General features: G+C 37.8%; 2 protein-coding genes across 7 annotated transcripts in view; both read left to right on the plus strand.

Annotated features, from left to right (window-relative positions):
- The window catches only part of HEATR2 (HEAT repeat containing 2), a 31,347-nt gene extending 10,267 nt beyond the window's left edge, over positions 1-21,080 (plus strand). The window contains exons 6-13 of the mRNA XM_010570251.1: positions 248-460; positions 2,590-2,733; positions 7,654-7,822; positions 10,426-10,573; positions 15,999-16,149; positions 17,497-17,653; positions 19,439-19,630; positions 20,135-21,080. Coding sequence (XP_010568553.1) covers positions 248-460; positions 2,590-2,733; positions 7,654-7,822; positions 10,426-10,573; positions 15,999-16,149; positions 17,497-17,653; positions 19,439-19,630; positions 20,135-20,274 — 1,314 coding nt within the window. The 3' untranslated portion in view covers positions 20,275-21,080. The remainder of the gene's footprint in view (positions 1-247; positions 461-2,589; positions 2,734-7,653; positions 7,823-10,425; positions 10,574-15,998; positions 16,150-17,496; positions 17,654-19,438; positions 19,631-20,134) is intronic.
- A 2,148-nt stretch (positions 21,081-23,228) lies between these two features.
- SUN1 (Sad1 and UNC84 domain containing 1) overlaps positions 23,229-27,118 on the plus strand; it is a 35,857-nt gene continuing 31,967 nt past the window's right edge. For 4 of the 6 annotated variants that reach the window (XM_010570254.1, XM_010570253.1, XM_010570258.1 and 1 more), the window contains exons 1-2: positions 23,230-23,336; positions 26,808-27,037. The gene's annotated coding sequence lies outside the window, so the exon portion shown is untranslated. Of the gene's footprint in view, positions 23,337-26,807; positions 27,038-27,118 lie in introns of all 6 variants that reach the window. The other 2 variants (XM_010570260.1, XM_010570256.1) reach the window with 2 other exon arrangements.

The raw sequence follows: 27,118 nt of genomic DNA on the forward strand, positions 1-27,118 counted from the left end.
TTCTCATGGAAGTTTGTCTGATGCTGAGAAGAGTGCTTGCATGCCTTATTATGTGCTTGCTGAACACATGTCAAGAAAATTTCTTCATGCATATAATCATTACTGAGTGAGTGGAAAAGTCCTACAAGGCAACTGCTGAAGCATTTAAAATAACAGCTGGAATCATAAAAAGAAAAAGCCCGTGATATGTTGAATGGTCTCTGTGTTTTCAGGAAAATCCTCAAGTTATTCCTGTTCTTTTTTTCAGTGTGTGAAAGCGGCAGAATTGATTGGAACGTTTGTCAGCCCTAAGGTGTCGTTGAGATTAATCACATCAGCCTTTGAGAAGACACCTAAGCCATCTTGTATAATGGTTCTAACTGCTGTGATTCGAGGTAGCCCCAAAGAAATCTTACAGCCTCATTTGACTGATCTTGGCAACACACTGTCACAAGCTGGAGTTTGTCAACGATCTGAAGAGGTAAGGCTAACTGGAAAATACACAGCAGACCAAAGTTTTAGACTGTGGTGTTCTCAACTTATTTTTTTCCCTTGTTCTCCCTGAATGCTCCCATTCCTATCCCTCCCTTGCACATCTACCTCACCCTATCTCAGGATATAGTTGTGGACATGTGTCTGAGACAAAACAGGAGCTTCGCTATCCTCCCTGGGCCATGTTGTAGTCTCCTAGTCAAATCTGCTGTTCCCCAAAACTTGCTAGCAGTCCATTGTCTCAGCAGATGTGGGCTCAAGTTTGAGAACTGCTGTAAAAAGCTTCAGATACTGGGAGGAAAATGAAAAGGCATGACAGGGAGAGGAGAAGCTGTTTGGTATGTACGGTACTAATAGAGGACTACCTTGGCTGATCCAGAGGCAGAATTTAACCCATGTTTTGACATGCCTTGTGTTCACAATCCAAACAAGATCATGTATTTTGATCCTCATCAGTAAAAATGATCAAAAACTTTTCACAGTCCATTGTAATTGGCATGTCAGGTTTCCCAAGAAAGATTCCCTCTTAATTATTTTTGTTTTTTATCATTATTATTATTCTCCACTTTAAAACAAAGGTACCAGTGCTCTTACGTGTATGTTTAGGAGCGTGCTTTGTAAACTGTTGGGCCTGGTCACTTCTCTTTAAGTCTTTAAGTGAGAATCTAGGAGGAAGACCTTTATAAATTAGAAATTTGCTTTCAAGTGTACCCTTAACTAACAGCTGAGCCTGAAGACCATTTTCATTTTAGCATTTGAAGAATGTTCATCAATTGCTATATAAGGAGGTGAGAGATTCTTTTCAGTGTGGAATGGAGATTTTTAACTTCCAGGATTTTTTTTTCCCCCTTCAGTTGCTCAGATGTGGAAACAGATCTGTTAGGGATGCACAGGAAGAATCCCTACAATTTCCCTCACAAATGGAATTCTAGCTTTCATTCCACCAGGCCTCTGCTCTTAAGATGACCAAAAAAGGGCCAGTGCTGTGCCTTCAGAAAACTGACTTCATGTTGGATGCAGACTTCCCTTTAAAACAGTTATTCATGACTGAATCTAGCATAATTGTCTTTTCAAGTCAATGTAAGAAATACGTTTGAAGTTCTTCCCTCATTAGGTTTCTTCCCTAATGGAATATGTACCAGTGATGCAGTAATTAACCTTAATCTCCATGAAGCCTGTGGTGATTAGGAACTCACATAACTGGAAGCACTATAACCTGATTGTTCAAATAACAATCCCCTGAAGTATATCTGCAAGATTACTATGAGGTCTTAAGCTTACCACTTCAATTTGGCATTAGATACAGCAGACACATTCATCTGCAGCTGAAGCATTTGATGGTATTGTTCTAGCCTTTGGCGTTGGAAAACAATCTTTCTCTATTTTAATAGCAAACGCTGCATAGACACTGTTTAGCTAAGGATTGACCATGTCCATGAGATTAATAGCATTTATAGCTAACCTATTCCTAGACTTTTTCCTAGACTTGCTTTATTTTTCAGAAGTAAATTTGTGACTATGGCCCCTTCTGTTCGTTCAGTGTAATCTGACAACTTCATTGAATGTCTGATGAACTTTATCATGTCAGTTAGTTTGCAGTAACTTCTGACAATGTTGACTTCAACTGCTATATCAGTTGAATCAAGGTAACGTGTTATGTTGCATCGAATGAGAATGGGCTAAGATAAAAGGAGATGCTCAGGTTTTCTTGGTTTATGTATTTAACCATTATTGTTCCATTCAAAATAGTCAAACACGGAATATTTGAAAAAGTTGTAACAAATATGTTCTTAACTAACAAATTGCACTTCAGAATGTGAAATGCTTTGATGTTTTTATTCACAGTGGACCAATTGTGTGAAAAAGAGCAAAGTCATTTATTTTGTTAACAGGACAAGGTAAATACAAACAGTGTGGGAGGAAGATTATCTTGTATTCTATAAAAAGAAGAATGTAGGTAATCAAAAGAACTAACAGGAAATTATCAGTATGTTACCAGTTTAGGGGATTATACAGTGCTCAGATTTTATTATTGTCATTTCCCATATCTCTCCTTTAAAAATAATGTTACATTTTTCTAATAAAACATAATAAATTTATGCTTTTATTAAAAAATAGGTCTTTTATATGGAGCAGTTGCTTTATTGTGTACAAGCGTTGATTGAAGTATGCCAGGAAGACTGCAAAGAAATTAGCTTCCAGCTAATGAAAGTTTTGGTGACAGTAATGGCGATACCATGTTCTCAGCACCTTAAAGAAAAGGTAAACAATGAGCTGGTTTAATATTTTGTTGTGTTTCTGATTTTTACTATTGATATGATGCTTTGTCTGAACAGAGCCATAATTATTTGTCTTGCTATTAGGTTGAAACCACAGAAATCCTTAACTAAAAGCTCACCCACAAAGATTGGTGAAGTTTGAAGTTATTTGGTGTTGCATGACCATGACTGTACCCTCTGTCTGTCTCCTCATCTTTTTCTATAGCTGAAATTACTTTGCGTTTAGTCTGTTTAAAACAGATAAAGGCAATTTCTCCAGAAGAATAAATCATTAAAATCTTATTATGTAAGAGCTAAGAACTTGTACAATACTACTAGTTTTGTTTGGGGATTATTTTTCATCTGTATGCACATGTGTGTATATAGGAATCTGTTTCCAAAAATTATATAGAATGATAATAGTTAAACATTTAAATATACATATAACTTCAAATTCATCAGATTCACTCTTAGAATGAAAGAAGCATGAGGGAATACTTGGATTCTGTGTTTAGTCATAAAACTGTTCTGCAAAGATCTATCCCTGTGGCACTGTTCTGATAGTTAGTTAATATTTAGAAGTCACTATGAAGGCTGAAAGATCTATGAACGTATAATTTGTTAGTCAAAATATTGATATTTCTGCTTTGCCAGATCACAGTTCATAGTTGTTAGGTGCTACATCTATTTTCAGACAACAGTTTGAAGACCTCAGTTTAATGTTGAATCCGGCAAATCCACAGGGCTGTAATTAAGATTAGCAGCGACAGAGACTGGGGTCTTATAGGTTATTTCTTTTATGGAACTGGAAGACAGGGTTGTGCTAGGGTTTGGGTGGGACTAAAGTTGAGGTTAAAGTCTAGGGCAACAGTGGTGCCAGAAGAGCTGAATGTACTGTTGCATCTTGCAAACACTATAAGACTAGAATGTACACTGATGTTTCTAAGGCAAATATTAGCTCCTGCATAGGTGTGGTCTGCAGAAATCTGGTTAATATCTGAGTTTGGCTGAAATAACAGGAAAGGATATTACTCAGGTAAGAAACTTAGGAGTTGGCCTTATTGCTACATCTTGTAAGGCTTGTTCATGGGCTGTAGGCTCTATCAGTGGGGAGTAATGGCTTGTGGCTAGTCCAAGGTTGTGCGTCTTTCACTGTACATACTGTATATGATTAATACCAGAATTAAGTTCGGAGTTGGGTTTACGATTTGGGACAGCAGATCCTGGATAACTATGTTTCTTCATAATTTTGGTTGAAGGCCCATAGAGTTAGAATATGTGCTGGTTCTGAGAAGGGCCCTAGAATTCGGTTTTATTTTATGGCCCAAAACACCCAGCGTGGGGCCTGTAGGCTATAGTTACAACTAGATTTTTTTAAAGTGTGCTTCGATTAGCTTTCAGAATAGATGGCTTGAAGTACATTACTGGAGCATGGGAAGCTCACAGCTGGACAAGGGCTGCCATTGGCCTAGAAGAACACTTTACTTGGGTGGGTATTAATCACTGGGCCGTGGCTTAGGTAAAGTTTTGGGACAGGAGGTGTTCAAGGGTTTATGCTTGTTGCTGGATTCTGCAAAGCCTAGGGCATGCTGTTGGTGCTGGTTGAACTGTTGATGCTTACTTTTTAGGTGGATGTAAGTCACTGGATTATTGTTAATGTTAGGTTATACACAGGAGCACCCAAGTGGCCAGGAAAAACTCAAATTTATTTTCTGACTGTTAAAGAACAATTCACCTACAGATCAAAACTATTAGCCTTAAAAAAAATAGTTTCATAATCAATTTTTTTATCTTTAGACAAATATCAGATGATTTTACAGTAGTTGACCTTTTTACCTCCCCACCAGAACCAAAAGTTTAAATGTTGCAGGAATCCTTTAAAATCAAGGACATCTGTAGATGCCGTGATAATAGATGAGCTTTTTTGGCTAAACATTATCTCACCCCCTTACTTCTCTCTTGCCCTTTCTTCCCTAGCTAAATATCAAATAAATCAGCAAGCTGTCCTTGTGTAGTACAATTATGACCTATCAAAGTTGTCTTTTTTCAAACGTGCACATTAAATGCAATGGCTATTCTACTTCCTTTTCACTTGCTCCCAGGCATGGTATTCCAAAGGCCTGCATAGCATCAGCATTTATGGCCCCATAGCTGACAGGCTGCCTCCAAGAAGGCAGACACTTAGAAAACTGTTCTGAAAGAAGTAAAATAGAACAAAGCTTGAAACAAGTACTGAAAAGACTTTGCAGGTCAAAGAGATACAGCATGACAATGTCACGAGGGTGGGATTTGGGTGTGTCTGTGTTTTGGTTTTGTTTTTTAACTAACAAACTGTCCAAGTAAGCCTTGGACAGATGGATCTGGTATGTTTTGCGGTATCTTGTCCGTTTAGGCCTACAGTGGTCTATAAAGCAATGTCCATTTAAAACCTTACAAACTCATACTCCTACAAAGAAAGCAGTTTCATGGAGATAAATCCTGATTTTCATATATGGAGAAGTTAATCTCCCAAGATTATTAAAGGTTTAAGATGTTCCTGCAGTTACAGATGATTTTTACAGTTGACAATACTTTGGATGAGAATCCTTTTTCTCATTAGCCTTTCTTTCAGCTAGACAGATAGAAAATCTGGCATTGAGGTTACATAATTGCAGGATTTCAAATTTGTCACAAAGACAAATATGGCTTAGTTTTTTATTTTTTTCCCCTAGTTACTGACTATTCTAAAACCTCAAAGTGAGCTGTAGAACTTGCAAAAGGCAAGAAGTCCTTGTTAAGATAGCTTAAGGCCATATAGAACAGCTAGCTTTACAAGTATGAATTTGTTGTTCAGAAAAGAAGTCTGTATTCAGGATCAAAAGATTTTGAGTATAAACATAAATTATTCAAAAATTTGCCTTATAGAACTTCAATTCAGGCTTTACTATAAGGGGACAGAAGATCACAGAGATGACGGAGACCACAACTGTTGTGACCTGATTGTGAACACTCAGTCTTGCTTGATTTTGGCCCCTTTGCTTTGTGTTCATCCGTGTTTCTGGTTGCTTAAGGCTAAGGAAAAAAATCAAGACCACCAACTGAGTACTTGGGTATTGTGATGAGGAGTATGTTTACAGCCCCAGATAGACTGAAGCCGTATCAGTTGTTAGAGTCTGTTAAGCATGTATTGAGCTTGTCAGTGATTTAACTGGTGACCTAAAGATAAGATTTTGTTTCATTACCAGTAGCCTGTGCTATCTTGGCTCTTCTTTCGGCATGAAGATGATGTATCATTAAACTTGTTAGCTTTCAAATATAGGAAGGAAAATCACCTTTGCTGTTTTGTTTATTTTTAACTGAGATACGCTTCTTAATGAGAAGATATGCATTAGTCTATTGGCATATTTAATTTTTTTTTTTAAATTGTATTCTTGAAACTACTTGAAGAGTTTATTTTAAATCACCTGTGAACAATGTATTCTTTTGTATCTCTTTCTGTGGGAAAAAAAAATCTTGCAGATTGTGGTGGGATTAATAATGGGGAACAGTTTCTGTCTTGACACATTCTGTCATGTAAAATATTAATTTATCTGTAAATTAATTGGAATATTTTACATGTAAGTTATTCTGAGTTGTTTTGGCTGGCTGGCAGAATGCTTCCAGAAAGGAGAAATCTATTGTGCTTGAGGCAGGCAAACCTTCTTTGAGTAACCTTTGTCCTTAGCAAATCCTGATTTTTTTTTTTTTTTTTTTTTTTTTTTTTTTTTTAATTTCCCCCCCCCCCCCCCCCCCGCCGAAATCTCTCTCCACATCCGGTACTTCCATAATAACATCTTTGTCTGGCAAGTGATTAGTCTGTAAAATTCTAAAGATCCTAGACATGTTTCAGGTAACTTGTGCGGTGAAGTTCAGCTTAAAAATACTAAGAATATGACTACAATTTGTAGTTCTACTGAACCAGTTAGAGTCAAATGATGTCACTCACAGTGCTGCACTACATCTTGCCCTGGTAGAACTGGCCATGCTGACGACATATGGTATTTCTCAATGGGGTTTCTAACAGTGTCTTACTCCCCATTCTTGATTCACTGTCCACTGATCACCAAGACTATAGATGCTGCTTCCAGCATGCTTTTATCTCTTCCTTAGAGAAGTTTTGTACCTCTGGTAGGAGTCTTCAGGAATTGTAAAAGCAAATTTTCCTTTGCTTTGAAATACATCTGCTACAAGTGATTAAGAAACTGTATATAGTTTCCTTGCCAAGCATCGTCATGCCTGGAATTCATTTAGTAGTTCTTTTTACGTGTTTTATTTGTACATGTTTTATTTGCTTGTCTCATGGAATAGTCTAAATGTAAATAATGAAGAAGGTATTTCAAATGTAACAGTGAATTTTGGTACTTCTAAGCAACAGAAGTTGAGAATTTCAAAATGAACCTGCCCAGCTACTGTAAAGAGAAAGCATCTTGCATAATTAAAATGGGAGGGTTTGGGGGGGTGAAAATACCATGCCTTCTCTGAGCTGCTTTTTGGAATCTGCCATAGCCTGCTAGATGGGGACTGTGAGAAAATCCATCTATGTTAATGTTTTAAAGCATTCTTAAATTAAGGAGAAAAATCACTACATCTTTAAAACTAGTAAGAGCTTTTTTATGGCTAGGTTTTGGGTAGGTTTTCACACGGATTAGAGATTCTTTCATTTTGCTGTTACGTTGCTGTGTTCCTTATGATTTCATTTTGAAATTGGGACAAACATTTCACTTTAAAAGTTAATGGATGTAGTATAGGCAGACATTAAATATCAATCTTAATTGTCCAAGTAGAAACTATGGAAATCTTCTTGTGTCCCTTCTGTTCTTATACTATAATTATGAGTTTTAAAAGTTTCTTTCTTTTTTTAACATTATTTCAGTTAAGATAAAGTATCCTGTCTCTGTTTTAACAGGTAGAGGAAACAATGTCTTCATTAGCTCAAGTGCAGCAGTTGGATAGTTTTCTTTATCTCTACAAACAGCATATAATTCAGCTTATGGAATGGGTTTCAGTATCATGTGATGATTGGACATGCTATTCTCCAGAAATATTACAGTTAGATGTCATCGCAACTCATTCAGGTACAACTTATTTAGTAGTTATAAAAAAAAAAAAGAAAGCAATAATCTCCACAGCCTGCAGACACATTATGTTTTATAATGAATAGTGTAATATTCAGAAACTTCACAAGAATATGATGGAAAGCAAAACCGAAAATGTTGAAGCTGCTCAAATTCCAAAAGACTTCTCGGCTGCAAGGAGCATACTAAAAGCACTTATGTAAAAGTACACTTTCAGGTAAATGAAATAGGTAAGGATTATGGGGAGATGAACTGATATAGCTTATGCGTCCAGAAAATTTATCTTTTTTTCCATCTATTCACTAGTTTTATAAAAGATACTATCTTTCTATACAAGCATTTCCTCACTTATGTTCTTCAACACATTGATGTGTATAGGTTAGTGAAACACTTTGGCATACATTTTGCCTAACTTCAGATCTGCACAGTGAACGTTCATTCCTCTGACGCAGCTGTCCGGATTGCATCTACAGGCAAGGGATGCAGTGACAGCCAGTTCTTTTCACCTAGACACCCATTTTAAGATGATTAAAATGGAAAGTCCTGGTTATTTGTTTTTTTCCTTTCTGTTAGTTAAAAAGGGGATGTACACAGATACTTCAGCTACAGGTGAAGTATTATTACTGCTACTGCAGATAGTTAAATGTGGACAGGTATGTTTTAAGGGACTGTATCTTCTGCATTTAATCCTTGAATCTCAAAAAAAGCCTCAACAAACCTATATGAAGCACCCACTTGCTGGTTTGTGCAGCAACCACCATAAGTACTTTTTCTTTTTTTCATCTGTGGAAAGAACAAAATGTTTTCATTGTGAGAACTGAGACGGCAACTTTTCTGTATATTTGTGCTCCCCTTTCCATGACTGAGGGACTTCCAGACAGTTGTTTCTGTTTTCCTTAATGCTAAATAAATCATAAAATGTCTGGGCAAACATTTTGGCTTGCACCCAACACTGGTAATATGCTATTGTCTGTGTTTTCTGTCTGACACAGCAGCTCCTAGAGCTATCTTTTTTTCTTTCTTTTCATTCCCACACATAATGTTGTTTTTAATCAAATGAATCAGGTTTACTAATTTCAAATTTCTCAGGTTTTACTGTTTTTCAGGAATGTATGCTTAAGCTGAAATTAGCAATGTAGTTAATTTTGTTTATTTTCCATCTGTTGAATTTGCTGTTATCAGTTTGATATAGTGGTAGTATCCTTTCAATGTCTCAGAACTCACATGAAGCAATGTATTTTGAATAAATGCTGTGAAAATAGAGACCTATTTGTTGGCACAGAAATTTAGCAAACTGCAGTTCAACACCCTGTATTTCTTCAGTCTAGACAGTGAAGATTTGGGGGGGGTGTATTATTATTTTAAACATTAAATTTCCAGATATTATTAAATGCTATCGAATTTGTTTTGGAATCTTGAATACTTCAATCTGTCCATTCTATGTGTGAGGAATATTCTTGTCATCAGAAATACCAGTGTTGTGTCTCCTTCTGGGAGGACTTTCTGAGTGACTGGAGTTGAACGGAATGTGTTTCACAAGGATGCAAAGCTGAAGAAGTTCCTAGAGGAAAGTGGTTTATTGCAAACTTAGAGCAGAAAGAGCATTCTGTGGCAAGAAGCTTGCAGAATACAGCATGTGTATAGCCTATATGTATTCTTCCTTTTTAAAACCATGCAGATGTTAATCATTATCAAGGAGAAAGGCACAAACTTCTTCTGGTTTTGGAAAATAATTTCTTCAAATGTTGGGCTAACAGCTCAGGGGGGGTTCTTTCTTTATTGTTTAGTGGTGAAAACAGAATTCATCATAGGATGTGAAAATGTTAACAAACTAGAGAATGAATTTGGAAAATATTTTTATTTCAAATAGCTTCTGAAATTCATCCTATTTTAGATTCTTTTGTAAAATGCAGATAAGCGCTGTTTAAACATGGAGAAAGAATTACTGCAGCAGTATTCTATTATCCAAGTTTTGAGGCTGACCCTTTCAAATGTGCCCTTTCCTGTGCTTCTGGGAGTCATGAACATCTTTCCTTGAATGCTGCACATGGAAAAACTTGAAAGAAGAAAAAAGCATAGTTAATGCTGCTGTTTGGAGTGGTGTCGTGGTCATACCAGATTCAGTATAATTTTTCATTAAATTCAACAAAACCAAAACTTTGCGCATAGCCTCAAGCTTTCAGAGCTACATCGTGAACAGCATTAATCCCCTGCCCCGCGCAAATGCATTAGTCCCCCGAAAATGTCATCTTGTACTGTTGGTCCCAGCAACTAGTGGATGTCATTGGTGCGTCTGTGCTACATTATGCAGTGTAGTACAGTAATACCAAGCTGGCTAAATGAGATGTAAACTGATCTTCAGGGAGCACCATGCTGCCGTGGCTAAGACTGTGGGTACCTGAGCCCATGGAGAGTTAGCTTGGGTATTTGTACACCACCTAATGCAATGTAACATGGATATATCAACAGCTGCCATGCAAGAGTGGAGAGTTAAGTACTGTTTTAATACCAGGCATATTACAAATTCTAATACACTCACATATTAAACATCTAAATAGAACTTATTAGGACTCTGAAATAAGTCTTACGTGTTTATTTTCTAGGTCCTGTCATAGGTGAAGCTCTAAATAACTTTATTCTCATTCTTACGACGTGTCTTCAGCCAAACAAAGATCCCCAGATGCGGTTAAAACTTTTCACTGTTTTATCACAGTTGCTCCAGAAAGCAAGTGAAACTGTCAATTCTCAGGGGTAAGTAGAGTTCTAATTTCACACAGCTGTTTGAACACTACCATGGCATTAAAAAGTAATGACCATGGTAGTTATTTAACCCCTATAATTGTGTCCATGTTAGCATGTCTGGCAGAAGAAAGACTTTCCCACCATCTTCTACAGCATATTTTTCTTGCTGTATTTTTTAACAATGCTTAGAAGGGCGGAGTGCAAAAATTTAAAAAAAAAAAAAAAAAAATGGAATTTTGGACTTCCTCCACTGTAGTCTTCCTACCTCTGCCACTGTGGAGAATTAAAATGGATGTCATGCAGATCTGGATAGTTTTCAAAAAATAAAGAGCTATAGTTGAAAGGAATACATGTTTGAAAGCTAAAATGGGGATTCTTAAGAAAGAAATGGGGGGGAGGGGGGAGTTACTTGTGTTTTGGTTTTTTCTTTTCCTCCCAGCCAACTCCTAAATCCTTAAACTTTGCCTGTAGCCATTGTAAGGAAACAATAAAACGCCCCCAAAAATGGGCATTTAAAAATGCCCATGATACAGCATGGTGTTTAAAAAGCATTAAACTAAATGTTTGATAAGGAATCATTATTACTCTCAGTGACTAAAGATGGAAGTCTCCTGTTGCTTGGCACGATTTATGCATTACAAGTACAATCTAACTATAATTTATGGTGCTCATAAAACCCCTCCATTTATAACAATGGCAACACTGAGGTTCTTTTGTCATTATTAATTTAGCCTTACTGGTAGTGCAAACACTTCTGCAAAGTTGTCCTGAATACATAAACCATATCTGCTCTGCTTTTCCCAGTGCCTGCTGCATGTAGTATGTAAATGTATTCTGATGCAGTTTTTTTTCATTTTTAACTCTTAAAAAACAAAAAAAAACCCCCAAAAAACCAAAAAACAATCACAGGAAGCATTCTTCGTAAAAGTAGTTCGATAGCAATGGTCATTTATACTTAAAAGTTTTTTTTTTCGTTATTCTGATGAGCAAATTGGCACTCAGTGGGCATTCTGGTATGCTGAACACTCATTCAGGTTCCATGAGGCCATGTTAGTATGAATGTAGATGTATTGTTACCATTTTTAGATATATTTAGTATATGCATGGCCTGCATCCTATAACAGTGGAACCTGGGTGTTCCCATTCAGTGGGGTATTCCAGGTAAGCTGAAGAATCTGCTAATGCATCCCCAAATAGATTTTGAGCTAGTGTGCTTAAAATGGAATATAATGCAGCTGTCCTTTTTTAACTGAAAGCTTTTGTGCCAAGCGTGGTGTTATCTGTTTCCATATTTTCAGGATCCAATGTTAAAATCCCCATTCATACGAAAATTCTTTCTGTAGTCAGTGGATTACTTGTTTAAATAATCACATAACTGAGTGCTAGTTACAAGATCAATCTAGATATACAAGAATCTTCCTGAAAGAAAAGCACTTTGAAAACTATTTTAAGTGTTCCAGGATCTGACTATTTGTTGTAAGCTAATCTGTTGTATCTCAGATCTGTATCATCTAACTGAGAATGCAAAAATGGTGGAGCCAAGAAATGTCATCTCATGTGTTCTATGATCCCCTGAACACAACATCAGTGCTTATAGAGTGTGTAATAACGTATTTCAGTCTAAAAATGGGATAATGCAACTCTCTCCCGTCTATTTATTTTTTTATGGCATAATTTTACTGTCCTTTATTTACTGCAGAATACATTATTAGCTCCTGTGCACTGACCATACAATCACATTTATTATTTTCTACATATTTAATGTTTAAAAAAAAATGTTTATTCTTTCAAAGTATTTAATCAAATTCAGACCTGGTCAACAAGTTAGTGTCACTGGCATTTCTTCTCTATACATTTTCGGTTATCTGATCTCCTGCTCTTCCTCCTCAGAAATAGCATTACAGATTACAGCAGAGTAGAATTTGAAGAACTGAGTTAAATTCTCTGTTCTGCCTCTCATTGTGACCTACAGAAAATCATTTAGGCTGCATCTAAGCAATATGACAGGTACATTACATGGCATGCTACAGACTCCTGACCCACAATGTTCATGACTAGGGTGGCTAGGAGGTAGGAAGGACTTCTCTGTTAATGTATAGCCGTATTCGCTCTTTGTTTCTCACCTGTAAAATGTACAGTAGGATTGTGAGCACTTCTCTATCTGAAAGTCTCTGAAGTGCTCAGGTAAGTATATTAAGTTAGGTCATGAAGGTACTGCTGGTAGAGAGAGGGGATCAGTGCAGGACCATATGGAGAATATCATCAGAGAGAAAACTTTTGTTTTGGCAGTAGTCAAAGTAAATAGAATGAATAACAAAATCTTTCATCTTCAACCCAGTCATTTGTATAAATAATTGAGGCAAAGAGGGGGAAAAAGAAAACCAACCCAATGAGCTGCCAGCTTCACTAAGATTCCTAGGAAAGGGAAATTATCAGTGTGGAAAAAATAGAATACGTTTCAAAGTAATACTCTCAGCGAATATAGCCACACATCACACCAGCTCTCCACAGATAGCAGTGATGGAAATTGTTTCGCTTAGGGCAGTTTGAGTGAATGTCCTTTTGTCAAGATTAGATACATCCAATGACGCTAATAGACCTGTTTGTATGAAGAAGACTCCTGGCTAAGGATGGCCCAGTCTAACTCATAATGAGGCGCTCTGTCCTCTGAGAACAAGAGGAATGCAATGAATTTTACCAGTAGGTTTATCTTCAGAGACTAAAAATCAGTAGAGGGAGTTAAATGACTCTTTAAAGTCTCGATCCTACTTACCATTGTCACAGCAAATTCTTTCACGTAGGAAGTAACATGGAAAGTTTCTGTGCTTGAAGCATTGTTGCAAAACATTTTTGGAGGTTTTGATTTGTAAAAGCAAACCCGATTTTGTTTCAAAATACCTGGATTTAGGATGTTCAGTTTGGAAAAAACAAAAACGTACACACAAAAAAAACCAAAACACAACAATCCACAAACATATAAAGCTAAGTGCAGCAGTGCCATAAAAGCAGAAAAGGAGCCAATCCAGAACAAAAATGTATAAAAAATAATCAACATGGAATGAAAGTTTAAGTATATAAGTCCATAAAATGGGGGTAGCAATTTTAATGTAAACCCAAGCTCTGCTTTTTATATCTGCATAAGAGCTAGGTATTACTGTATGCACAGATCATGTTTTAGTTATTTCATACCCTGTTGAGAATAAAGTCTCAACCCTGTAAATACAAATAGCACAGACAGGGTACGTTCTTTCATGGAAATTACTCACTTTTAGAATTAAGTTACATAGATTTACAACAGTAACATCTGAAAATGGAATGAGGGAGAACTTAATTGCAGCAGCAGCAGCAAAAAATACATCTTAATGGTAATGAGAGATAGTGTAGTAAAGTAGTAAGTAGTTCTGGTTACACAATCACATTCACTGCTGGCAGTAATTTGTTTAGCTCCTTAAAAACATTCTAACAGTTTAGATAGGAAGTCTTTCAGTTATTATGCTAAACACAGTTGTGTGGTCATCTAATCTTGTTTGAGTCTGACATGATTGAGTCAGATAATTGCCAGATATTGCTTTACTGATTCTATTTCAAGGCACTGGAACAAACATTCTCACAAATAGCATAGCATTACAGTTAATATAATGCTGATGAAATTTACCTTTATGTTTTGACAGATTGGTTTTTCTCTGCAATTTAACAGAAGGCTTTATTAAAAACTGATCAGATAACACAGTAGCACAGATAGCACAAAGCTTTTTTTAGCTTTGGAGCTAAAAGGAAATTTGGGATCATGGTAATCATTAGTTATTTTTTTTCAGGCAACTTTTTGACTAGAAAATTATTAATTCTCAAAAATGTGTTTAAAATAATAAATCTAAAGGTTTTTGACAAATTTAGATAGGTCTAATGGGACATCAGATTTCATGTTATTACTGAATCTGAAGTGCCATCTGCTGGGCAGGAAGCAAGAATGGATCTCTGACTTTCTCAGGCAGGGAGTGCTCCCTTAGCCAAGGGGCTAAGCAGCAGCCAGGTATATCTATTTTCATCATGCTGAAGACAGAGATTTTCAGTTTGGTGTGTGTGCAATAGATAATTAAGGCCTGGCAGGCTAGGGGGTCATACTTCAGTCAGATTACACCTAGGTGACATGGTCTAACCACAGTGGGTAAAGGGTAGTTACTGGAAAGAAGTGGATACAATTACATTTCTTATTACACTGATACAATAGTATTACGGAATTTTTTTATTGCTGGATGATTTTGGTTTGCTGTTGGGATTTTTTTTAAAAGTACTTAGTGATAATTGTTTGTTGTTAACATTACCCATTATGTTCTTCCTGTGGTTTGGCACATCTCTGTAGGAGCCACTTAGTCATTCTGGAAACGTAGGACTCAGAAAAGTCAGCAACAGCTTCTTCCCTTTCTGCCAAGCACCAGGGTGGTGATGTGCTGTTTTGCACTCAGGTAGCCATAGTCCAGGTCTGCGGGAAGTTTGAATTTAGTGGGACACAAGTCAAGGCAGATTTAGCCTGTTATTTATCAATCTGTTTTGCATGCTGCCAGCTGTTTGTTAAGGCCAAAGAAGCACAGTGAATAACCTGAGCCTTAGTTATCTAGTCACAGCCAGGCACACATGTCTCTTTGATGCAGCAATGTCTTTTTTAACTTTTGTGTAAGATCTGTATCTTTTTCTCTTTATTTAAAATGGTTTGACCTGGAATTAAATGGGTGTGAGGAAATACTGCCTCTTGCAGCACCTTTTAGGATTATAACAGCCCATTCAATAGAGAAGGAAGAAGAAGCACCAGCACCATTACATATCACAGATTTGTGTGTTTGTAATGAAAACAAACTAGTATTGGGACTGGCACCATCAGAAAATCCTGCAGACCTCTCATCCTTGAGGGAGACAAGTTTCTGAGCCAAGGGAAAGCTGAAGTATTCTGTGTAGACTCCCTGCAGTATCAGTAGTTCAGGTCTCATCAATAGCATTCATACTTTTCACGTTATAAATACTTTTCACTGGACAGTCTCAAAGGGCCTTACAAATATTAATGAATCCTCACAGCATTCATATGGGGTGTTATCTCCACTTCACAGACGGAGAAAATGAGACAGAGAGAAGGTAAGTAGTTTACCAAGATAACACAGTGAGTCATGGGCATCGTCTGAAGTGGGAGAAAGTCTAGCCTCCCCTTTCCATGAATGTTAGGTATTTGTTTAAATATTATCTAGAAAAATTAAGTTATGAAAAGCTTATCACATACATTATAATCACATTGACTTATAAGACTTTATTTATTTTTTTACAGAGTCTTTTTTTTTTTTCCTTTTCTGCCTATGTTTCTGTGACAGAAAATTCTCTTTTACATCCTGTCAGTCTCTTTATCACTTTCTCATGAACCTTTATTTTGCTTTCTTATTTTTGGCTTCAGGCTGTTCCCTAGTTACCTTGAGACTGTGATAAAAGACATACTGGCTCCTAATCTGCAGTGGCATGCTGGAAGAACAGCAGCTGCCATCCGCACTACAGCTGTATCATGCCTTTGGGCTCTTATTCACTGTGAAATGCTTTCACCAACAGAGGTAAATTCTCTCTTTCTCATCAAATGTACTTTGAAATCTTACGCAGGAAGACAAAATAAATGCAAGGGGAAAAGAAGAATAAATCTTTATTGTAAGTAATATTTTCAAATGGATATAGAGTTTTCACAATAAAATTAGATAACCGTAATTGAGTATTAACAACTGAAACAATCAATAGTGGAGGGATGATGATATTCTGATAAGAGATCTAAGGTCAGCAACCTGGTGAGCTGTAGAACTCGCTCAAATTTTGTAGATCTTTGTTCTAGCATAACGTCAGTTCTGTAGCACAAAATACTAGCCACCGTTAGCACACAACGTCGGTACCTGACATTATTGGACACCTAGCCAGCGCCTCTGAAGCAGCACAGGAACTAGCCAGGACATGCTTTTGTGTAATGTGGCAAAGACAAGCTGACTGGCTGCCTTGGAGCCCACAGGTCCATTTAGGAAAAAAAAAATCTAAAAGATTCCTGGAAAGGGCAGGAGGACTTGGGATGGAACTTGAAGGGTTTCTGTAGAAACTGAAGTAGACAGCTAACAAGGAGTACCCTTAAAGAAATGTTAACACCCACCATAGTGATTAAGGATTGAATCTGATGGGGTTTTTTGAAGCTTCTTTGCTAACAAAAATAGCATTTGGAAATGATGCACTGGAAATAATGTTAAATATAAGGGCATTTTTAAAAAATAAATGCAATTAAAATGTTATTAAATGTTCATAGTCTTTATTGTCTTTAGAACAGATCTTAATTGAACAAAGTGCTTAAACACACGTAACTGGTTGAGTTCACATATACGAAAACATTTATATCAGAGACTACTATTCTAGTTAAACTTCTTTTTTTTAATCAGTGCCTTAATGCCTTTTTTGCATTAATGTATACGAAATGTAGATATTAAAGTCAAATTACAAAACTTACTAAAACATTGTATTACAACAGTCTTTACCTAAAAGCTTCCTTTTAGAATAAGAGCACCATCTACTGGTGCTTACACATAATCCTCATCTCCAAATTAAAGTCTTGCCAGCAATTTTTTAAAAATAAAAAGACAAGTAAGTTTAAAGCTTTTACAAGTTACATAAAGCTCATCTGCATATATACCAAGCATTCATGAACTGGATGATCGACTGGTGGATTTTCATTTCCCAAGCTTGCTTAGAGGCAAAAATAGAGTTCTGTAACTTCCAAGATTTCAGGTTAACTTTTATAGTTAACTTTTTCTTTTTAAATTAAGCAAGCCAGTATCGGTCAGACCTAATGGTAACTGATGTAACCAATAAGCATATTGTTTTAGAGTGACTGAAAAGTTGCTGCTGTTCTATGCTTTTCCTGTTAATTGTAGATCTTAAAAGTCAAAGATGGGCTAATGCCCCAAATTATTGCTGCCATGGATGAAGACTCTAAAATTACTCGACTGATGGCTTGTCGTATTGTTGGTGTTTTTTTAAAAGTCTGTGGGAGGCAGTTTGATGAAGATCAATTTACCAACACTTACACGGGTAAGTGTAAAAGTTTGTTTGTTTGTTTTTTTTTAATCAAGATCTCCATGTTGAAGAATCACAGTTGCTTTTTTACCAAAGTATCATAGTTAGCTTAGCTTTTAAGGATAAGGATACGTGCTCAAGCAGTAGGCAGATTCACTGTATAGCTTTGGGATTCACTGTGCAGGTTGTCCACTTCACCTGCAGATTCAGTGCAGCTGGTAGCAGTGAAAGCACTAATACAGGCTAGGGAATGACAAAAACTGCTGTGTATCGCTATGGCATCTGGCTTTAATCCTATGTAAAGAGCAAAAAGCCTTTAAAGAGTTTGAGATACAAATAGGGGCAGATTTTATGTAGGCTCGGTTTCTCAACCATCCTTATTTCACTCCCATACATGTATTCCAATGCTATTTCTGTGTTCTCTTATCTGGTATTTTAACTATTTGGGTAGTTCTCCCCCATAGTAATTTTATAGCTATTAAGGAAATGGAAAAAGTAAAGTGCTGCACAAAATCATACCATTAGCAGCATTTTTGTGTGTGAGAGGCAATTTAATGTCTTAATCCTGCAGAGACTAAGCCATGGTCTTAAACTGGTAAGTGAGACTGCTTAAAGTATATAAAGTACACATACACATTTCAGAAAATCAAGGTGTTAACACTTGAGTAGGTGTTGTTGAATGTGACTCCAACACCACTTGTCTCTTGCAAGGCCTTGCGGTAGTAGCTTTTTAACTGCGGAATTTCATTTCATTGAGGTATTGTATTGCAGACAAGTTAATGTCCTTTGGAAATGCCCTCACTCCCAATCGAGCTGAACTGAGCAGTATTCCCAACATTATTATGCATTAGACCACTAGGTGGAACTTCACTCAATATTACGGTCTTTGCAAGGCTTGCCAGTATTTCATCTGCATTCCTAGTTTAGACTATATGAAATAATGTTCTAACTATAGTGAAAGCAGAACAGTAATGCATTATGTAAATGGTAGTCACATTGTTCTCCTCGCTGTGTTTCAGAGTGCCAAGCGCAAACCATTTCATTGTACCATAAATAGAGCTGAATAGGTAGTGGGTTGGGTTTTTTTCTTAAAAAAAAAAAAAAAAAAAAGGGAAGAAGAAAACCTTAATATAGAGTACTGTAATGTCAGATAGAGCTATTATTTGTAATGCTTCTTAGGATGATGTTTAAATGCTAAACAATGAATCAGGAGAAGTACAGTCTATGCTATGTAACAGGATTTATGTTCTCAGAGATATATACAAATAAATTGGAGTTTCCCAAACTCAGCATCTTAATGACTGATACTTTTTCTTACATGGCACAGTAGAAATCTAACAACAAACATTTTTATTTTGGAGAAATACCCAATCTGACAATTGTCAAAGTATATCTTTGCATCTTGGATATTCAAATAGTCTGCAATGCAGTCATTCACTGAAACACTAATATTTGATAGAAATACTGTGCTTTATAGAGCATAGAAATACTTAAACTCTACTTCTGTAATGCATTAATAAACATTCATAGTGTGTTGTTAGAAAGAGTGCTAGAAAATGTTCAACTAATCTACATAATTTTGTACATTTCTTTTAATGTGTTTGACAACATAACCCAATAACAGTGCACTGTGTGCTTTTAGGAACAATGTACTACATGTATTCACAATGTTCAAAAGACAGAAATATGTCATAAATGCAACAATAATTTCAGTGATGACAAAATACATTTGTTTTTTCAAATGCAAAGATAACTTTGCTGTTCACAGTGCTGTTTGGTTATGCCTGTGCTCCTTTTCAGAAGTTTTAAAGCGTCTGGATGATGCTTCGTGTGATGTACGACTGGCAGCTGCTCACACCTTAACTAATTGGTTTAAATGCTTAAAGGACAGTGATGTGAAATCTGCAATGGAAACTCATATTGAGTTTCTGTATCAAGAACTATTGATACATCTCGATGACCCAGATCAAAATATCCAAAATGCAGTCCTAGGTAAGACTTTCGGTTGTCTATTTTTAACAGTGCTTTTTAAATCATGTTTTCAAGTGTTATATGAAAGCAGCTAACTAGAGGCTAATCCGAACAGGCTGGAAGCTTTCCTTTGGGTTTCAGTGAGTATGAGCTCAGACCTTTTACCTGTATGCAGAATGTAATGTTCTGTCTAGCATTCACCAGAGGGGGAATATCAGAGCATCTGGTATATCAGAAGACTTTGTAGATGGTAAACAGGATATGGAGCGTAGATACTGACCATTGCAGGATGTGACCATATCCTAGCTTGCTTGATGGATTCTGTGGAAGTTATTAGTGTATTGGTCTGTGTTCAAGCACATAAATGTCAAAATACAGACCTCGGCAAATGAGGGAGGAATTGGGTTGTCATGACTGCACAACTTGTGGAACAACTTCCAGATTAGGTTTTGGCTACTTTGAGGGAACTTGAATAGAGAAACACAGAGTGGCTAATGATTTATAAAACTTATTTTTGTTTTACAGAAGTTTTAAAAGAAGGAAGCGTTTTATATCCAGAACTGCTCGTGAGAGAAATTGAAGGGGTTGTACATAAGCATCAAACACCAGTCTATTGTAATCAACTACTCCATCACATTCAGTCAGCCAAAGAATCAGCTTTATGAATCAATGTTGAAATTCTTTTTAGTGAACTGTATGTGAAATCTGTATGATCTGGATTACTTTTGTATTTTCATTTGCTTAAGAAAGGCTGAGCAATAAATAGATTGTTTTTTCTTTGTAAGTTCACTATTAGCTCATTTAAAAGTCAAATTGGCACAATTCTCTGTTCTTTGCCATTTGAACAGTTCTTTGTATTTGCTAGCAATAAAACAATGTTTTAATTCACTTTGCATTGGAAGTTTTTCAGATACAAGGTTTAAAGGAGGAGTGTTTTCCAGGAATTTGACGCTATTTATAATTGAGAAAGATAATTTATTTAACAAAGTGATAGTCTAATGTCAAAGTTATTAATGTAATTCAGTGAAGACTGTCTTTCAAGGAGCATTTCAAAGTCTGTATAATATTCAGACTTTACAGAGTCGGGTCTGTGAGGATCAGTTTTATCAGGAAAAAAAACCAGCCAAATTTCTCTTGCAGAATGCAGCAAAGTTTTGATAATGTTTTGAGTACTCATGCTGGTATAATAGGGACATCTTCTGAGCAGGTGTCACTGAAGGAATAGTTTTTATCGTCATTGTATTACATTTCATGACTGACAATAAAGCTAGCCTTTTTTAAATTAAGGTTTATACCTGAGAGGAAGTATGCTGGTTTGGCATTTAGATAAACAGTATTTATATTTTTGTATTAAATATTTTGCATCTGCAGTTTTTATGTTTATACCATTGTGCCTTGGAAAGCAAGCAACTCTTGTTTGCATATTACTTTGAAATGAAATTCTGCAATATTAGGTTAAAGCTTGATTTATTTTTTTAGAAGACCCATGTAGTGTATAAGTTTTAGTGTTGTCTTATATTCTCGGCTATGTAATAAAGTAAGTGAGCTCCTCGATTCTTGTCTATGTCATTGTGGGGTAGTGTGCTATTTATTGCACACACAAAACATGGAAAATCAGGATCCTGATTTTTTTTTTTTTCCCCAATTATCTGTATTACAGACAAAAAGTGCTCTTTGGTTTCTAACTCCCAAGTGCCTCAGCTTTGTATCAAATCTAAAACCAAGCTCAGTGGGGTTTGGTAATACTCCTTACACTGTAGGAAGTCCTTATGTTTGTTTATCCATCTGAGCTAACTTTACCTTTTCAGACTTGTGACACATTTGTTAACCAAACCATGACCTGTTTACAGCACTATCTACTTGCATTCTCAAAGAAACATTTGAGAGAGATTAGATACAGAAGACAAGTCTTATTCCTAGCTTAAAAGCAGCCAAGTAAACTCATGGCCACTTCTCCACAAAATACTAGGTTGCTTTGAAAATTCTACCAGAAAGGGATAATAATGCTAATGATACAGGATAATTGAGTAGTTTCTTATGGATCCAAAAGCTATTTTGCATTTCTGTAGAAAAGGATAGTCATTTTAGATCATATGTACTGTCTTTGAAGTTGACTTTTCTTTTCATGAAAAGCCAAAATATAACCATTCCTGTATTGAGCAGCATTTTAGTTGACTAAAAACTATTAACTATTTAACTCACTGTAACTGGAGGGTCAGCTGAAATTCTTAGAAGGTGCAATATGAGTGAAATAAAAATCTCTAGAAGGCATTAAATAGAGTGAAGACGTTGTGGAGTCTCCAGGCTTGGAGATATTCAAAACCTGACTTAACACAGTCCTGGGAAACCTGTTCTACCTGACTCTGCTTGGGCAGGGATTTGGACTTCCTGATCTCCAGAGGCCTCTTCCAGCCTCAGCTATTCTGTGATTCCGTGAAATTGTTTCCTTAGTCTAGTCAATGATTAAAAAGCCAATTTAATTAGACTGGAAATAGACTATGTAACTATCCTAGCAGAGCCCTTAGAGTTTTCATTCAACACTCTGTTCTCAAAAAAAAAAATAGCGTTTCAAAGCGCTGCGAGGCAGCAGGTTCTTCCAATGTAACCTAAAGTTTTGCTTCAGCAACAAGAACCCAGTTCTTATTTTAAAGTTTCCTTGAAAAAGTCCACCAATTAAATCCTACTTAATGATATTACTACAGGCACATTTTTTTAGCTTCCTATACTGGCAAAATTTAGATTCTTTCACTTTACCACTGACTGCAACCTCATGATAGCTACAGTGCAAATGTTGTGCGGGTGCTTTTGATTACTCTTGTGATCTAAAGAGGAGATATTTGAAAACCCAACTTCAAATCTGGGATTATAGAAGATAAGAGAACCTTCTTGGGTGAAGTGAAATCTAGTCAAAGTTTTTCAAGGTGTTCTAAAGCCAGTACACAAATAGTAAGAGCTGAAGTATTCATCAAGCTTGGTATCTTCAGCAGGCTGGGGAAATTTTTTTCTGCCTATGTTGAGCACTTTTTTAGAACAGTCCATTGTGGGATGCCTCCCAAAGAAAAATCTCTGCATCATCCAGCAAACCAGCTTTTTTCTTCAGAGGCAGGAGAGCTTTTTGAATTGAATATTCTAATAGTCCTTCCAGAGACATTAAACAGCAAACTGATCTTGTTTATGCACGTATGACAAACTAGATATCTGCCACTACATCCTTGTATTAGAAAGTGTTCTGGATATAGGACTTCAACAATATGCTGACCCTGCTTATAGTTTAACATACTTCAACTTATACAACCCAAATTTTTCAAATCCCTTTATGAAGAAGTAGTATTATCGAGTCTCCTGCAGATGGTGTATAAGCTGGGGGTTGAAAGTTACTTTCGAGACTCAACTTTCTCAGCTTCAACCTTATACTGCGTCAGTAGGAACACAATTGAGATGAATGTGGGTTTTTTTCTATTTTGCTAGATCAGCTGTTATATGTACTAGATGTTATTTGTGTTCATTGCATAATGTTACTAGGATCATATTAATTACGTAACTTTTAAGCAAGGACAATTTTGAGGGGCAAAACAGTTATCTCAAACTTTCAGACTCTTTAGATAAGCAGGCTTTAGCCCTGCCCTTCCTGTGACGAACAGATGTGCTTCTGTCTTCGTCCTTGTAAGCTAGAAGACCTGTGGTGGAGGATCCTGGGACTTGGATTCTCAGCAAAACAAAGTTTTTGGTAAGTGCATGCATTGTCAAACTGAATATCGAATCTTCTAAATATTTGTTGACTACCTTAAATAGAATCAATTAATTAGACATTGAGAGGGCACTGCCAAATGAGGCACCTAGACTTTGAGAGAAAGCCTACATCAGAGAGCATTTTTAGGAGCGACTGGAGGTCAAGTATGTTCCCAGATCCATCCACTTCTCATCCACGCGGGTCCTTACAGGCAGTCTGCAGATTTCCTCAGAAATGCTGTAGGCAGATTGCAGACAGTCTGTCCGCAGGTGTCCGGCAGTGCGCTGTGTCATCTGAGCCCACGGTAAAGATACACTAACGCACCTTGTCTGCTTGCGTACACAGTGTGCTCCCCAGAGACTAACCTCCAGTTATAACCGGAAAGTTAGTATAAAGTATAACAACCCATCAGAATTGGAATCTAATCTAATCTTTACATATAGAACTTTAGCTATTATAGTATAACAACTTCCCAGTTACAACTGGAAATAACTATTATAGTACAGTATAGTTTTACTATACTATATACTATACTACAGTAAAACTATACTATTATAGTATAGCATAACCATAATATTTATGTTATTATACTATAATTTATTTTATTTATTATTTTATTTACTATATTTAAGGTATTATACTATAATAGCTAAAGTTAGAGAGATTAGAGTTCTGATGGGTTACTGCGTAGGTTTTATCTCACTTAGGAGAAGTCCCTTGTCTGCACAACACAAACACTAGAGCATCTTCCCAGATATAAAGTAACGTCTTGGCCTGTGGAAGTCAACTGGTGATTTGAGAGGAGCCAGGTTTCTGTTTCATTTGCAGAATATGTGTTAGGATCACTGCATGGGAAGGTGAGCAACTGTTGGCTAAAAGAGTGCATCAGAGCTGGTCCTGGTGGACACATAAAGGACTGCTCTGTGCCTCAGCCCTTCATGTGAGGCTCTAACCATGTTTTGAAAAGAGAGAAAGAAAAATAAAGCAAAAAAACTTCATTATTAGGCAGCTGAAGGATCAACAAAAATTACAGTTAACAGGCTTGTGTCCATTTACTGAGATCAATCCCCCGGGGAAGCTCACGAACAGCAGTAACTGAGATGAAGCAGCAGATGAGAGCTGTGAGGAGAACGGCTGCTCTGACGGCCTGCCTTGTGTGTAATCGGCTTTTCTTGTTAACGTCTGAAATCCCCTGTAAGTCAGGACTATGGCAGGATCTAGTGGCAAAATTGAATTGAAGTGCTTTGCAGCCCCCTTTTAACTGATAACCTAATTGCCCTGTATGGAGCACCCATTGCCTTTGGCTGACAGTAATGATGGTGTAGAGAAAGTTTAACCATAAAGTGTGATGCAGCTGGCGAGAAACTTTTTCTTTAATGAGCGAGAAAACAGATTTCCAGGTGGTTTAGGCTATTTTCATACTACTGCATATATACGATCACGTCCCCAGCCTTGGACATAAAGGTCACCACGCTTCCTCACACTAAGGAACAAATCCGCAGCATCCCCCTTGCCCAGCGCATCCCTGCCACGCGTTACCCCAGCACCCGGACCCCAGCATCCCTCCCCAGGCTGCTGCCGAGCTCCCTGCGACTCGCTTCAGGGCTTCCCCAACCCCACAACCTTCAGACTTCGAAGCAGAGATCTGGTGCCCTCACTGACCCATGGCACAGCAGTGTCCCGTCCTCAGCAATCCCCCAGCCCGCCCAGGGCTTCCAGGCACCCCTCACCAGCGATGCACATACCCATGGAGTGCTGCCCCTCCATAACGCTGGGAAGCGTTTCACCCTTTCCAACCTGCACAGCAGCATGCCGTGCCCAGTACCCAGTAGTACCAGTCAGAAACACCTTGCCGCGCTGGTTTCTGTCAGCTTCAGTCCATACCTTCAGTCACTGTGGGGACCTGTACCTTTTGATAGCAAGGACCACAACAGGGAGCAGAACAGGTTTGCTAGGTGTCGGTGCAGGAGTGCACTGGGAATGGGAAGGGAAGGGAGCAATAATGTGGGAATCACAGTGGGAAGGGAAGGAAAGAAGAGGTAGGACTAGAGAAATGCGGACCTTGGATTGGTTTGGCCTTGTATTGCAGTTTCCCTATACCTGATGTTAGTTAAGAAAGCTTTTTTTTTTCCCCCTAAATTCCTGACTGCTCTCGACAGTGTTAAAACTGAAACATTTTTAATATGATCAATTTTTATTCTTATTGGCCGCTTTTCTACAGACTTCAGTTTAGCCGATAAAATCAAGTGAGCCCACTTCATGTTCAGAGCTCATTGCTGGATGCTGAAAAACTTGAAAGAATTTTTGTTTGCCTCAGAGCAGTTTCTTCTGAAACGTGAAAAAAATTAGCTCCCTATATGTACCAGCTTCTTTTAACAAAACTGGGACATGCGACCAAGTTTCCCTTAAAACCTAGAAGCCAATGGCACTATCGCTCCTCGTAGCTGAGGAGCGGAGGCGAAGCGGAGTCTAAGACATCCTCCTCCAGCCTCTTGGCCTGGTCCTGATGGAAAAACAACTGCTCGGGACAAGTCAGAGCAGCCCGGGGAGCGTGACATGCCTGGTCCTGCCAGAGCAGAACGCAGCCTGCCCTGGCTGGGCTCCAGGGGGACGGGGGGAGAAATATCCCTCAGAAGGCCTGGCCTTAAACCACCGAAGAATTTCAGGGAGATTTAAACTAAGAAGTGATTTTGCCCTGACTATCTTAAGCCCTTAAACATTATCTACTCTAAAGACAAGAAAACGGGTGTGGAGTTAAGTGCAGGAAGAGAAGGGGTGGTCAGAAAAGTGAGGTGATTTAGCTTTCTGCAAAGTATTCAGCCATATGCCAGCAGGAGGCAAGGGGTGAGGGGCTGCGCGTCTTACCGAATTATGTGCTGGCTTCCAAGTATTACTGGGACCAGCTCAACTTTGGCTGCAGCATCTGAAAACTTTCACAAAGCTAGAGCAAAGCTCTTTTAAAATAAACAGTAACTGCCTAAAATCAGTGCTACATCGACGTCAGCTAACATCTTAAGTGAATGTCTTTATTTTGCATCTTTTTCTGTTTCTTAAGGATTAGCTGCTTTTACCCTCTTTGTATCTGACAAGTAAACAGAGTCTGTTTATTTATTTGATAATTATGCATTTATTACCCACTCTTTCCCAGCAAGCTGAGTCATTTCTCTTGCATGCACAAGTAAATAACAATTTTTGGCCCGATCACCCTTTCTCAAGTGACACATTCCCTATTCTTCTGTTCACTGCCATTTGAACCGTACTTGCCCGCAGCGCGCAGCATTGCGATGCCCGCAAGAAAACTGTAGGCTCGGGGAGACTAAAGCTTTAACAAAACATGACCGACACAGATTTCAGATTGAACCTATTTGCGTGCGTTCCCCAAATATTTGAACAACGGGGCTTCTTTCACGCCACAACTTCTCTGCCGAGAGCGGGCCCGTGACATTTCTTTTCCGTGCGGTTGTCCAGCGGTTACCCGGTGTTGGCGTGGGTGAAGCTCGCCCCGGCGCAGCGTGGGACCCGCAGCCCTCCCATCCCGCTGTGCCAGCGCCAGAAGTCTTGGAGGCGAACAGCAAGCGAAAGGGAAAGAAAACCCGAAAAAGACCGAGTGGGAAGGAAACGGTGAGGGGAGAGGCGGAAACGCTGGGAAAGAAAGTCGGTGAGGATCCACGCAACAGCGGCCGAAGCGAAGATCAGCGGTAACCCTCCTCATCTCTCCCGCCTTTCTCCCTCAGAGGCATCCACGGCTCCATTTTGTGGAGGGGGGAAACCGAGGCGGG

Source organism: Haliaeetus leucocephalus, unplaced genomic scaffold (genome assembly GCF_000737465.1).
Source record: "Haliaeetus leucocephalus isolate CR32 unplaced genomic scaffold, Haliaeetus_leucocephalus-4.0 Scaffold295, whole genome shotgun sequence".
Lineage (NCBI taxonomy): Eukaryota > Metazoa > Chordata > Aves > Accipitriformes > Accipitridae > Haliaeetus > Haliaeetus leucocephalus.